Genomic DNA, 14,888 nt, shown 5'->3' on the forward strand with positions numbered 1-14,888 from the left:
TCTTAAAATGTTAATGTCTTGCTAATGCGAGACACCTGAAATTTGAACACCCAATAAGCCTGCTGAAATTTGTTCAAAATGCTACTTCTCATATGTTTCACATAGTCCAGGAGACTGATTTATTGTTTCCCCCACCCCCATTTAAAAAGAAAAAAAAAAGGCAGTATGATTGCGACAGTGTTTTGGATTGCTTTGCAAAATTTCTAATGCAGATCAAGATCGAGAGGAGCAGGACGTGACATTCATTTATACAGAGTATTTTTCAGTCACTCTAACTTGAAGGCACGTGCACTTTCTGCGTATCTTTAGGACCCACTAGTGACAAAGATTAGCTCCTTAAAGAGCAGCAAAATTTTCATAAAAGTGAGAAAGTGATTAACCTGCTCATGAGAGCAGTGAGTGTTTGTATGACTGCACAGCAGAGAGATGAAACACATAGAGCAGCTCCGACTTCTTAAAATATAATCAAGTAAGCGTGGTTCACATCCCGTTCCTCCATAGGCCGCACCAATGGATTAACACAATCCCATGCCAAACTTCACCTACGAGCAGCCAAGAGCTATCAAAGCCTTTGAGGAAGGAACTCGGTGCTGCTGCTGGGTGCCCCGGCCCCGCAGCCGAGGCTGCCAGCTGCGCTCCTCAGGCTGAGGCCGCTGCAGCTTGTGGTGCCAGGCCCGCTGCTGCCGAGTAACTTGGTGAAGTGAGAGAATGCACACTTGGGATCTGTACCCATTGGTGTAAGAGTAGGAGTCGAACCTCCTGTCTGGGAGGAAACCACCACAGGTTTCCAGCCACAGGCCTGTGCAGCTCAGGCCCAGCACACAAGGCCTGTGGAAACGCCGGGCTCCCCTCTCTGCTGGTTTCAGCGCACGGGACATGGGCTTGGAGAGGCAGGTGCTGCTCAGGACGGCAGGCAGAGATGCAAGCAGGAGCCCTTGGCTGTCAGCCCTTGTCCTCACCAACCTCACACCCTGCCCAAAGCTGCGTCAGCTGTCGGGCTGCGTGGGCACGGGGTTGCGCTGCGGGTGGAAGAAAGCGCAAAGCCTACCCCCTCCCTTGATCTCTTCCCTCGCAGGAAGCCCTTAAGACCCTGATGCTCTCCAGGTCAGAGCTGTGTGGGAATACCCAAGCTGTACTGGGTTGGCTTTGTGGTTTTTGGTTTGTTGAACCTAGGTGGAACGAACTGAAAGTGATGCTTCAAGAAGAAAACAAGAACGCAGCGCCGGAGAAGCACCATAAGCAGGTAGATTAATAAAAAAAAAAAGGCTCCTAACTTCTTATCTTTGATGGTATTCAGTACTATTTTAAATATTCTCAAAAGAATCACAAACACACAGAAGGTCATCTGTAAAATCCCTGATGAAGCAATTTAATGCTAAATTAAAGCAGAAACTAGGTAAGCCCAACTCCTGGGATCTCGGGTATTTTTAAAGACTAGAATAGAGTCAGCCCTACCCAAGAACACCGTGTGTTTTCAGCTTTTTAAATATTTATTTCCAAAATTAAATAGAGGAGGTTTAGCTGGTTCTTACAGCTTAGCAGGAAACAATTTAATTTCCAAGCCAATTGTATATTGACAGTTGGCAACAATGGTTTTGCTTTATAAAAGGAGAATGGGAAAATAGTTGTGCATTTCTGAAACGCTTCCAGAAAATTTCCTTTGAGAACACGTTCAGTGAAAAGTATACAAACAGGCATTAAACATGAATGTAATTTAATAAACATCCACTCAGCTATATGGTGTGATAAATAGGTAATAAGAATGTAATACAGGCATTTAGCTTTCAGCTTCCAAAGGAGCTGGAAGCTAAAACAATAATACTTTCATTAGACTCTCCTGCCTGGCATCAAGAGCCAATTTCCACCTATTAATATGGATTTCTATTACCCGCCTTGTGAATACTGTTAACCCATTTATCAAGCAAGGAGCCATACTTTTGTCACTTATTACAAGCAGAAGGGGAGCAGAAGGATTGCTAAACCATGTCACATTAAAGCATCAGATTAAATCATTTGACCTAGAAGATAAAAAACATTCCACTCACATTTAAAATGAATTAAAAAAAAAAACACACACCAACAAACAAACCAAACAACCCCAAACCTGCTCATATTACAGCTACTCAGGCCTTTTGCAGGATCAAATGTTTCCTTGCTGCATCAGAAGAAAAAAAAAAATCACTGTCTGCAGACTAATTGTAAACTCGGTGCATGTGTAATTAAACATGCCTCATTGGTTCTCTTGATATGTCAATAGTGGGTAGGAGGAGGTTGATTTAAGTTAAACGACTCAAGTCTTACTGAACATTTGCCCCTTTCTGTGTCCTCTAAGCAAAGCATCATTTAACAAAACAACCTCAGCCAAATATGAGGAGCTCGGAATTAAGTGTTTATTATTCAGATTACAGCGGTGCCCTAGACACGTCGGGACTGATCCCTTCCCTGGCAGAATCGCTCCCGAGTTCTGCCATGAGCAAACGTGCCCTGAGAGAACGGAGCCGCTCTCCCTGCCGAGCAGAGGCCAGGGAGATGAATGGAGGGACTGCGGTGCTATCGCAGAGATGACAGGCACGCAGCGATTAATCACGTGGCTGCTGCTAAACACACTAAATTCCTGCTTTCCCACAGTGCAGGAGTCTCCTTTTCCTCCTGCCCGGCTCCCAGCTGCAGCCAGCCCTGCTCAGCGGGTCCAGCCATGCACGTAGCCTTACCTCCTCTGGCACCCCGCTGCTCCACTGCTCACCCTGCTGCCTGGGCAGGGAGATGGCAGTGTTCTTCTTGCCTTTCACACTGGATCAGGTTATACAGATCTGTCCCGCTCCAGGGACAGCCCTTTAGCTAACAGGTCTGCCCCCATGCCCACGATAAAAGCTCCGCAGCAGCCACCTCACCCACTTTCCCTGGAGTGATGACCCAAGAGAAGTATGTGTATTCCTCCCACTCTGCACAGCTCAGATGCCAAAAATACTTAAGACCTCAATCCACCAGGGAGAGTGGGGATCAAGTAAAGCAACAGAATGTAAGCAAACTTTCTGAAGTTACAATACTTCTAATTTTTCTGGTCTCTGTTCAGAGAAGGCATTTAAGATATGCGGATTCTTCAAGGGGGATGTCTCAGCTTTCCCTGCTTTATTTCTACCTGCAGTAGGTCAGCAAACCTAGTTCACATGACTTCATCAGACTGCTGCTGGTTTACCCCACTCACCTGGCTCTGCTTGTCTTGATTGAATTCTGTAGAACTACTGAAATCTGCCAGCATATTCCAACTGCCAACAATTCCATACAAACTCCACCCCTACCACCACCAGCATCCTGTCCCGTGCAGTCTGTGCCAAGGGACTTCCAAAAGTCCTTCTGAAGAAAGAACATTTCTCCTTTCCTTCTTGGAAATCTTGCAGTGAGCAGAAAGCTGGAGAGTTACTCAGAAGTCATCAAGCCATCAGGCTGCTCATTATAGTCCTGAATGCAATTATTACCAAAAGTAATTCTCTGGGGGGTCCTACGGGCTGGCCAATCTTACAGCCTTTTCAAAGGACTGGAAGAAGTACTGTGGCTTTGTGAAAGAGATTCTGAATGCCTTTCATACTCTTGGCTAGTCATTTTATCCTGTATTTCACCTTTTTGCACGCTGCAAATTCATCCATACCCATCTCTTTCTCAGTGATCCTTTAATCCCTTTCTGTTCGTGTTGCAGCTCAGCACAAGGATGGGTGTATTTCTATAAGCCGAGTACTCAGGAGGCTCTCTCAATATGTATGCATGACGCAAGGAAGAAACATATTTCTGCTGAAGAAGAATCAGAAGTTGAGGTCAGACGTTTTATAGTTTGGCCAGATTCTGATAAGACATATTAGGAATTCATAGGGCTTTTATCATTTTCAACAGCAAGAGGATTAGACTCTATGCTGACAAGAGCAAGAACATCAATTGTTAAGAGAAATATGTGCCACACCGAAACACAGTAAAGCACCTGAAAGACATAACATACTGCCTGATAAAAACACTACAAGCACTTTCAAATTCAGCCCAGTGATGGCTGGCTGAGGCAGTGCTTCATTGGTTTGCCAGAGCCAAAAGTACAAGGATTTTGGTGCTAATACTCAGGAACACAACAGAACTGCAAAGGGATGCTGTGCTTTAAACCACAGCCTCGTGCAACAGCATGTATTTGAACTATGGATAGTAAACTAAAGCTTTGGCTACAGGACAGAAGGAAACATTATGAATCTTTATTTGGATTTAAAAACTGTATCCAGTAAGCTGGCACTACTGATGAAAGGACTCAAGTCTTAAATCCAAACACACATTTCTTTTTCAAATTCACAGAAAGGTAGAGATATCAACTAATAAAAATGATCTTCTGCCTATCTGAAGAAAGATGCACAAACCAAAAAGCATCTCAAACTCACCCTTCTTCCTCCTAAAATATTCAGAGCACCATAAATGTTTACAAACTAAGCGACTTTTTGTACAGAACTTCTAAAACCCTTGACTTTTGATAAGGTTGTGCATCATTTGATTTTAATTACAGATTTTTTTTTTTATCCCTTAAATTTGACTAAAAATGATGTGATTTACAAAGCAAACAAGCCAGTTAAAGAAAGCTAATTAAATTCACTAGAGACAGTCTTGCTTTTCCCCTCAGTGAGTGTTTATTTCAGCTCCCAGTGCTCTGATAGCTCCTGACAGCTTGCTGGGACACAAGAAAGAAGTAGGTCAGGGTAAGCCGGAATCAGCAACAGAGGATCCCATTAGACAGGCTTGTAGGGTAATACGGAGATCGAGGAAGTGTGTGATGTAGTGACAGTGTTAGAGACACATAACAAACAGCCTGAGGACAGCCTCCAGCAGAACCGGTACGTTTATCTTCTCTCTGCTGTAATGACCCCTCGTACAGCTTATCCAGTTTGTGATTTCTCATACAAGAGGTGCTGTAGAAACCTAATGACAAAAATGCACTCACAGTTCGCTAGATTATGCAAAGCCAGAGGCAACGCGAGCACCGGCTCCCTTCCCACAGAGCCCCTACCCGCAGGTTACGCCGCCTGCCAGCCTCCAGAGCAGGCAGCACCGACACCAGCAGAATACGGCCAGCCTCGCGCTAGCTGGGAAGGCGGCGAGGAATCCTCCTGTGCACAGAGATCAAAGGACAACGAGACTGGCTTCTCCTACCCAGCTTCTAAAATATTATCCTGGTGATTACGGTTGAGGTGCCTACAGTGGAGCTGGAAATACCAAAAAGATGGTAGTGAGAAAAGCTGCCTCAGCAGCGAGGCAGCACAGCCCAATTGCGGTGGGGCGCGAAGGATGCTGCTGCTCTCTGCGGTGGGGCCACGGTCAGCTGCTGCTGGCAGCTCCCCACAGCAGCCCCAGCTGCTCCGGTGCCATCCAAACCATCGAGGCACGGTGCACGTACAGCTGCAGATGTGTGTCCTCGTGCCACAGCCCTGCCAAGCAGACAGGAGCGGCTGCAAAGCCTGTGGTTTGTACCGGGGATCCCAGCTGGGGCTGCTGCGCAAGGAAGGGACAGCAGCAGAAGCAGGGAGCAGAGCAAAAATGAAAAAGACAGAAACGATCAGTGTAAAATATAAAGCACTTCATGTTTCTTCCACTATATTAGTTTTTTTTTTTTTTAATGAAAAGTGTCTTTTACTGGATATGTGAATATACCTGGACAGTTGCTAGTGCAACAATTCCCTCCTGAAGAAAGGAATGAGTTTTTTATTTTAAAGTGCCTTGGCAATAACAGCAGAAAGCACAGCGCCATAAACTCTGCAGTGTGATGTTCAGTCAGAGGCAGGCTCGAGCTCTGCTCTCCCACTTTTCTTGTTCTCGTGCCTACTGCTCACACCACGGAAAGTTCAAAGTCTCTCGGGCGGGATCTGACAGCCTGCACATACCCAAACATTTCAATTACGAGAGCCAAGTTCCCAGGCTTACACAAAAGCCAGAGATACTCTCCCCAACTCCAAACTGTGTAACTTGCATTAAAAAAGAGCGAGTGTGTGCTATCCTAGGAAATAGGTAAGCTTGACAGGAACAATTTAAACCGCCATGGGCATAAACAAACACAAATGGAGAATGTTGTTTTATTCTGTTCAGAGCTTGATGCATTCCCTTTGCTTGGAGAAGTCTCCAGCAACCACTTAAAGTAAAGTGCGTGAGTTACTTCTCCGAAATGCTGGACTCCACGCTGACAAGACAGCCTGCATTATTTTCAGAGTCGCATTTTGGTCCGATTCGTTTTCATGTTTATTCGATCAGAGTGCGTCATGTTCAGCGTTTTTCCCACTCTTTGTTTCCAGTCGCAACCTTTCTGCAGCACAATTCAGCTCCTGCGCTAGCAGCGCTTCCTGCTCTTCAGGGGGTCACTCTCTCCGGTCATTTGTACCCACCCATTTTCTGACACAACACATCCCTTTCCTGCAATTTTGACCTAAGCAGACAGTTCCACCGTGTCCACTGAGCTCTTGTCTGAGTGACGCCTGTTTGCTCCAACCCTAAGCATGTGTGTAAGATCCCCACCCGGTCAAACATCTGGAGAAAAGTCCTAAAGGAAAATATGCACATCCTAAAGAAAATACACATTAAGATAAAAGCACTAAAATCAAGGAAGAAGACAACGAGAATGATCAGAGCCCCACTGCCTGCAAGGAAGGAAGGAAGCTTTTAACAGCACTAAAATATAAAATTGATTTGTACACATATTTGATAAAAATCAATACAATTAGCAAGTAACTGAATACTAGAAAGGGAAATTGATTGCTCGAGGGCCCAGAGGACTCAGGGCAATCAGTCCATTCTTCTAGCTCCTCCACTCTTAATAAAAATTTACTTTTTCATAATCCTGCCTGAACTCTTTGCCCATTAATAATGCCACTAAACAGCTCTTCTTTTAGCACTATTATTGCAGACCTGCTCGAATTACGTTTGGAGGCAGTTTAGAGTGGCATGGTCTGGCCATTTTGCTATCTGCAGCACAAACCTCCAAGCAATCGCATAAAAGAATACCAGCTAATGAACGGGAGCACGGGAACACTTGAGAAGAGCTTATAAAATTAAGTACCAAAGTTTAAATAAACGGATTACCATAGAATTGATTTGCTACATCAATTTGGTCAGCTTTTGCTGATACATCATTCCTCCCTCGGAGGAGGAGAGGCGCCGTTTTGAAACAACTAATTAAACATTTTGAACCGTGGCCTCGCAAGGAGAGCGGGGCGGCACCGCTCTGCTCGCCCGCTTCCCTTCCCTCACCGCCGCCTAAAAATCGTTACTCCACATGGAATGGGGACGGGATTTATGGCCAAAGCTAGACCAAACAAAGTGGCTTCTGCAGCCGCCACCTCAAAGCAGGCTCTAGTTTTGGACGAGGACAATCTCCCTCTTCTTTCATGAGGAGCCAGAGGGACGAGGGGTGGCCGTCCTGCCGCGTGCTTCCCCAGGCCTGGCCGTCCAGCGCAGCCAGCCTGCTGGCAGGGCCGCAGGCTGCCCTGTTTCTCTTTCAAAAGGTCAGATGCGTGCTCAGATAAGAACTTTCTCAGATGTTGAGCTTTGTCCACTGACTCATCTTGATAGGAAGCTCTTGAAACCAAGACCTACGTGTGGGCCTTCACCCAGTGCTCTGCCCGGCTGCAGTCTGGGCTGGTGCAGCGCTGCTGCGGGCCCAGGCCCTGGCCCAGCACTGAGCTCAGTGAGGGGCCCTACTCAAGTCAAAAGCAAAAAAAAATCATTTTTCCATATTAATCACTTCACACGCTTAAAATTCAGTACTATTATTCAATCACATTCTACTCCATCTCCAAAGGAACATCTCCAGAAGCCATACAGAAATCTCACCACATACTTAGGCCTCCAACAGCCCGGCTGGACCAGTGGTTAAACTGAGCCATTAGATCAGCCTAAGGACGATCTACGGATGCTTGGTGACCCAACCATCACTCTGTGGTGACACCTGGGCGGATGACACACGGCATTTCCAGGGGAGGAGAGCAGCACATCACTCGCCAGGCACCAGCTGAGCGCCACAGGTGCAGCTGCAGCAGCTGCTGAGTTGCCTCACCACATTCTTATGATTGTCTTACTCCAAGGTCTGTCCTACTGCTTCTTCTCAGAAAGAAGAGACACGAGTCTGGAGACACCGATAGAAACCAGAAATTACAGTTTCCACACTCGCCTTCTTTGTAACCATGAGCAAGCAACTTTAATCTCCCTGCCTCAGTTTCCCTGCCTACTAAAGTAAAAGACAGACAGTAAAACTTATTTCACCCACCGCATATGTCTTTTGTGGAGATGAAATGCTTGTTCTGTGTGAAGTACTCAGGAGATGAAAGGCATCAGGCACACATTAATCTTAGTCACCACACCTACCAAGAGGATCTCCAGTACGCAGATCGGGATTTGTGTTTAAAGAGTCTTTCTTTGTGCAACTCAGGAAGTATACGTTCCTGGAGAAGTATAGCTAAATTAAAGCTAATCAAGAATTCCCATGTTAATCAGCCTTCTAGTCTTTGGGAGATCAGAAGAAGGGTGCTGCTCCCATTTCAAAAGACAGCACAGGGCCACAGAACGAGTTACATCAAGCTGGCTGAAGCCCATTTGCAGCACGGCCATGGAGGAAGCTATAGGAGCTCATCCCCAGGCATTCATCTCCAAGCACGCACCCTGGTAAATCAGCTCCTATTTGGTAATGAAATGCAGAGTGACTCATTTTTCCTACGTGTGAGAAGAGAACCAAAGAATCTTTTACTTTCCTGTCTGCCTTTATAAACACTGAATTGCATCTCTTTCCTTTGGAGAAGCTATAAAAGAGAAGATGACTCTCTCCGGGTTGGCAGAACCCAGAGCCAGGTTAAGACCTGAAATTTCTGTCAAAGAAGGATGTTTGGGAAGTTGGCTTGCCAGCAGCGGGCTCCACCTTCAGCACCCGGACGCGGCGAGGCACGATGATCCTGCACTCATGCTGCGGTCGCGCAGACGTCCCTGCGAGCTGGCCTCGGGACAGCTCACCACACTGCTCCGGGCACTGTGGCTGCTCCGTGTGGGCCGAGCGCCAGGCTGTTTACTCAACGTCTGAAGCAAGTTCTGCAGCTCAGACTTAGCCCAGCACCCGTGCCTGTCCTACAGCAGCAACCAGGTGGGCTAGGAGAAAGCACCAACCATTGAATTTGCACTGCAAGGGCAGCAGCGTGGGCACACCTCAATGTGTGGCCCAGTGCTGGCCCCGGCTCACCAAAAGGCAGGCAGTGCTTCGGCCAGGCCAGCTGGGCTGCCCGAGCACTCAGCAGGCCCAAAGAAAAGTCCTTCGGACTAAATCATCTGAGGTGACACAGAGCCACGATCACTGGCTTCCCCCCACACCTCTGTGCGGCTGCTGAGGCCGATCTCTCTAGCAGAGCGATGTGAACAAAGGTACAAAAGCAGAAGTGCAAGAAAAAAAAGAGTCACCAACTTGAAAGAACAAGAATACAAGAGATAAAGAAAACCGGCACCCGTAAAGTCAGTGCTGAGGAAGCACTGAGTGAGCTGGCAGACAAAACATTTTCTGCTTAAGTGGAAGCCACAGGAGATGCCGATCTGGCAGACATGCCCATGAGGAACCGTCTCCCTCCACCTCCATCCTTTCCCCCCACATCGCCCTACCCCTGATACCTGCCCGATTTCCCCAGCCCGTGGCTTCATCCTCCCTTTGGTCCCAGCCCGACCCAGGCCACCGTGCCCCTACCATGGCCTCCTCGTATCCTGGAGCTCTCCACTAGGCCGGGAGGTCCCTGCCTCTCCATCGGCGGCTCTGGCAGCCCCAGCCCGTGCAGCCGGGCCAGCCTGCGCCGCAGAGCTGGTCCACCTCCACGCTGGGAGCCGGCGGTATGCATAAACAAGCAGCTATGCTGCAGACACGGAGCTAGGCTCCGAAAGGAAATGACCACTGGATGTTATTGCACAACCTTTCTTAATAATGAACGTGCATTTCTTGAAAATGCATGCCACCTAATCCCCTTGGCATTGCAAACACGCCCAACAGGAGGGTAATTGGAGTTAATCAAGCCATGCGCTCCATGCGAAGTGTAACAGTTTGCCTCACTGCATTTCGGGGAGCAGAGGGCAAAGCACACGATGCTGCTGCTACTTCAGCCCTGGCACGAAGACCCCAACCTGCCACCACTCTGGGCACAACTGCCAGAGAATGGATGGCTTCTGTGGTTGCAAAGTGGGTGACCATTTTAAATCATGAACTAGCCGACATGCACTTACCAATACAGATCCTCCAAAAGAAGGACTGGCAGGCGGCCACAATCGGTCATTTACTGGTTGCTCACCATTGCTGCTACTCTTAGGATAAAATTAAAGCCATCAGCTTGCATAAGTCTTTCAATAATTAGCTCATGCCTTATCTTCACAAGTAACAACATCCAAAATCCGTTCCACGCATGCGGCTAGCTGAGAGTTTCTTACACAGCAGCACTTGACACTGCTGCTGTAGCTCACAACATTTCTTTGCACGCTGTCTTACAAAAGACTCCAGATTGTATGCGGCCAGGCATGCGAGCATCAGCAACCATTCAGAGCAGCTAACTTGGAGTTCAGACTCTCTGCAGACAGTCACTCAAATGCTCTCTTATCTGGCTGGATTTTTGGGGGTAGGGTGAAGGGCGAGAAGAGCTGTCAAGAGGAAAAATAGCATTTGCAGAAGATGTATAGAGCCAAAAGGATTTTAAAGAAAGGACGACCACAACTGCCCAAGTCAAACTTTTCCAGATGTACTGGAATAACTGGGAAGCACAGGGGAAGCAATGAACAGTTCAGCCTGCTACATCCAAGATTTTCAAGATCTATAACCAACAGAAGACACACACTTCTCTCAAAACACAGAGCACACCCCACAGCACCCAGTTACTGGTGGAGTGCACGGGGAACATCCTCACACCCACTGACTGGTCCAATGCCATGGCCGGCCCCAAGCATTTCTGGAAGTAGCATTTCTGCAGCAGCACCGTGTAGAAATGCTTCATGTTTATTAACTTGTTTGGTTTCAATTGTTGGATCGGTTCCCCATTCCCAAGGCACTCAGATTTATTCTTTTAGCTTAACACTACAAGGTAATCAAATCACTGCATTAAGCTGACAGACTCTGGGAGCCCTGAAGGAGAGGGGAGAAAGGCATCAGGAGAAGCATCTACATTTTTTCTTACATCCTTCACACTTGCCCTGAACTTCAGATTTTACCCATCTACATCTCTGGAATTCAAGAATATTGAACTTTAACTGACACGAGAAGTTATTTGAAGATGCACAACTTTCACTTGAAATTAAGGCTGATCTACCTTCTGGGATCAGGGACCAAGATTCACTTCTCATAAAGACTGAAGAGCCCGAACGCGCTCTCTTTCTGCTTCAAGTCAAACACAAGTGTTGCTGCAACCACAAAAACATCCTTCTGACGCTATGTAGAGTTCAAACTAACCAATCCATAAATAAGATGAGGAGATGGAGATGGAGGATTCAAACATGCCTTTGTGCCCTTCCATTTAATGTGTAGAATAGGTAAGTACAGGAAGACAATGGAGATGACTCAAAGAGTCAAGATTAATATGAAAATTGAGAAAAGGGGCACTCTTTTGGTTGGATTTCAACTCTTGACTCTTCAGTATGATTTATTTCCAGCTTTATACACTGAAATACTAGAAAATATTTAGCACACAACCCTTGATGTGGAAGACAAAAGAAAATTTTGGACTTAGACAAACTCCAATGTCCTTGTCTAATGTTACCCAATGCAAAATTAGAAAGAAATTAGTGCTTGCATAGTGCTGTGTGTTTAAAAATAATTTGAATGAGCCACTGCTTAAAGTATGGGAAGGGTCCTCTGTTATTATAAACCAAACATATTTCATTTTAGACTACGCTCAAACTGACAGGATAAAGCTTAAAAAAAATCTATTTGGGGAATTTCTTTATCAGAGAAACAACAGGAAAACAAGCTTCATGGAGCCTGTGATCAAATAAGCTTACAGGACTTAAAACAGCAACAATGTCAGGCATTTCAGTGTAGTAGCATCAAAACTAGATATTTACTACTTGGTAGTGAGTAACCCTTTGAAAAGGGAGGAACAAAAATTCCTTTTTAATGAGTCACCATTTGGCAGTCAGAGATCAAAACCTTTTGCCTGTATTTCTGACTGCAGCATTGTATATACTTGGGGTTTTCTCAGTCTGTGTGACTTTATTTAAATCAACAGAGTTAATTAAGAAAATAAGTAAGTTAAAAGAACAGGAAAAGTGAAGTCCTTCAAAGCGTATGACAATCAGCACGATCTACTGGGTTACTGAAATACCAGATGAATTCAGAAATTATTTCCACATATAAACTTGGAATTGTGAAGATCCTAGTAAAATTTAAAGCAACTTGTCAAAGCAAAATGAAATTATACTCAGTATCCATTCTGATAACCACATCAAACACGTTGTGTAATTGTACTTAAACTAATGCAACTATATGGGGAAAAAGCTTCTAGAGCCAGAGTGGAACTGTGTATGACCGAAGTGTTCATAAAATATGCATTTGTTTAACTTTGCCCAAAACTTAACCTATGAAGGGCTGGGACTGAAAATGAAACATTAAAATAACTACTTGGATGTTGACTCTGACTCGTCAGCACTATTTTTATTTCCAGCTTTATGCATTGAAATATTAGAAAATGTTTAGCACACGACCCTTGATGTGGAAGACAAGCAGAAATTTTTGGATTTAGACAAACTCCAATGTCCTTGTCTAATGTTACCCAATACAAAATGTCATTTTTGTCTTTTTTTCCCCTCTTTCTTCTTAGGTCAAATTCTGAAGTTTCAGCAAAAATGAAGATACTACGCCACAAAGCCAGAAAACAAAACAAAACAAACACTTGTTTTGGCATTATAGCCAAAATCAAGAATAAAACTATCATTCATACTGGAGGGTGGGGTGGGGGTGTCAGAGTAAGATACACTTTATTTTCAAGATACTTTCCAACTATGTGAAAAGTCCCTAAAGAAACACCTTAGCTAGTTACAGGCACTTATGCTTTACTAAATATTTCACTCATTTTACTGATATTTCCCTCACCTTCTCACTAAGCATCCTTAAGGTAAAGCGCCATGATCCCCACTGTACAATGGACAAGTAAGAACCTGAAAACTCTTTACTGAAAAAATTGCCTCCACCTCCGGAGGCCTGTGGGGCTGTAGGCATTCAGACCCCCTGAAAAAAGTCTGACAGTTTTGAAATGAGAGAAGGCATTATTTGGGCTTGGCTTTTACTTTAGAAAATCTCCAAAATTATATTTGAAAATTCACATCCACTAAAAGTTAGAACAGGGACCTACAACTGGCTCCACACCGCTATCCAACAGCCACTCCATGGAGCTGCTGATCAGCAGAAGAGTCTCCATATCTTGCTGTCACTTCACCGAACCATCCAGGCCCTTACATCAGTTGATCTCAATTTCTGTTCAATTTACTTGTTGATTAGAAGTTATTAGAGTAAATAATTACAGTAATTGGTTACAGTTTGGGAATTCAGAGAATTGAAGAAGGAATTTGGAGGAATAACCTGATCTACTACGGTAGAGAGAATCAATCATCCATCGCGTTCCATTAGTCTTTTTGGCAACCTCGTGTCACTGTTGTCACAAGCCTGGATAATGATGCCACATTAATTCTCCTTTTGAGAAAGGGACTACAAGATTTGACTCCGTAACCATGTCCTACCTGACCTTGGGGAATCTTTGGGGAAAGTTTCCCATCAAACGCAGTTACAGCTTTTACTGAAGGAGAATTACCAAGCTGAGCTCATGCTCTATAACTTGAATGCATGACACAAAAATATACAACCCGTCTTCTGTTTCCACTAAATATAAATCACCAGCACACAACCAGCAATTCTGCACACCCAACCCTATGTGAGAACTAACGTTTTTAAAGCCATTTCTACAAGTCTGCTCAGAGGCGATGGACCTGAGGCAGAATGAAGAGGCAGCTGCTGGATCCAGCCCATGTAACAACAACAGTTCTTCTAACAAAATTGAACTAAACTGAATATAAGCTGCATTTCCCAATCCAAACCTTCCTGATTCAAATGAAAAAATAATAATTAAAAAACAAAAAACAGCAACCCACTTTATTGTAAATATTACAGAACACAGAACTTGAAAAGATGAAATTTATTATAAGTTTCATAACATATCCAGACTCCTTCCCTTCCTTCCAGACTATACACTCCTCTCGGTGCAATGTGCAATACTGTATTTCTGATGTCAGCGTGAGCAGACAGAAGAGGACATATGGCCTTTTGTACTGTTCCCAAGATGCCGCATGTTAAGAAAGAAAAAAAAAAAGTCATTATCCAGGCTGGAAGAAACCCAGGCCATCTTAAATGTTTGTTTATTGCAGTTTGGAAGACCTTTTTAGAAAATACAACAAACTACTCTTGGACACCTAATCCTAACCCAAAATGGTGGCTGGGAACCAAGCCACGATTTGGGGGAGACTTTTGTTGACATGATCATTTGAACATTTCTCTGTAACTAGATATCACTTCTATTCCTGTGGCTAAGACTAACAAGTTAACAGCACTATTTACACCAGTACTGTTGTATCATTAGAAACAACAAGATTATGTACTTTAATTCTAATGCCAGCACAATTATTTTAACACCAAGTGTGTCAGATCTGACTCTATACCCCCTAAATTAATTTCAGAGTAGTGGCTAAATAAAATGACATACTTCTTTGTGCTTTTGTTATAACACGCTCATGTGCAGCAAACTGTGAAGAAAACGTAGTAATTAGAGGTTAAATTAATCCCTGACAGACAGGCAGCTTAGGAAAGCTGGGCCCTCTTCAGCAAACAGAGC

The 14,888-nt window shown here is 44.8% G+C and overlaps 1 protein-coding gene across 5 annotated transcripts in view; it reads right to left on the minus strand.

Moving 5' to 3' along the window:
• Window positions 1-14,888, minus strand: part of MAMLD1 (mastermind like domain containing 1) — a 254,146-nt gene that overhangs the window by 55,649 nt on the left and 183,609 nt on the right. The window contains exon 1 of one of the 5 annotated variants that reach the window (XM_068697364.1): window positions 9,725-9,869. The exons of 3 other annotated variants lie outside the window; for them this stretch is intronic. In XM_068697364.1, coding sequence (XP_068553465.1) covers window positions 9,725-9,727 — 3 coding nt within the window. In that variant the 5' untranslated portion in view covers window positions 9,728-9,869. Of the gene's footprint in view, window positions 1-2,711; window positions 2,967-9,724; window positions 9,870-14,888 lie in introns of those variants that run through there. One more of the 5 variants, XM_068697366.1, reaches the window with a different exon arrangement.

Source organism: Anas acuta, chromosome 13, assembly GCF_963932015.1.
Source record: "Anas acuta chromosome 13, bAnaAcu1.1, whole genome shotgun sequence".
NCBI classification, from domain to species: domain Eukaryota; kingdom Metazoa; phylum Chordata; class Aves; order Anseriformes; family Anatidae; genus Anas; species Anas acuta.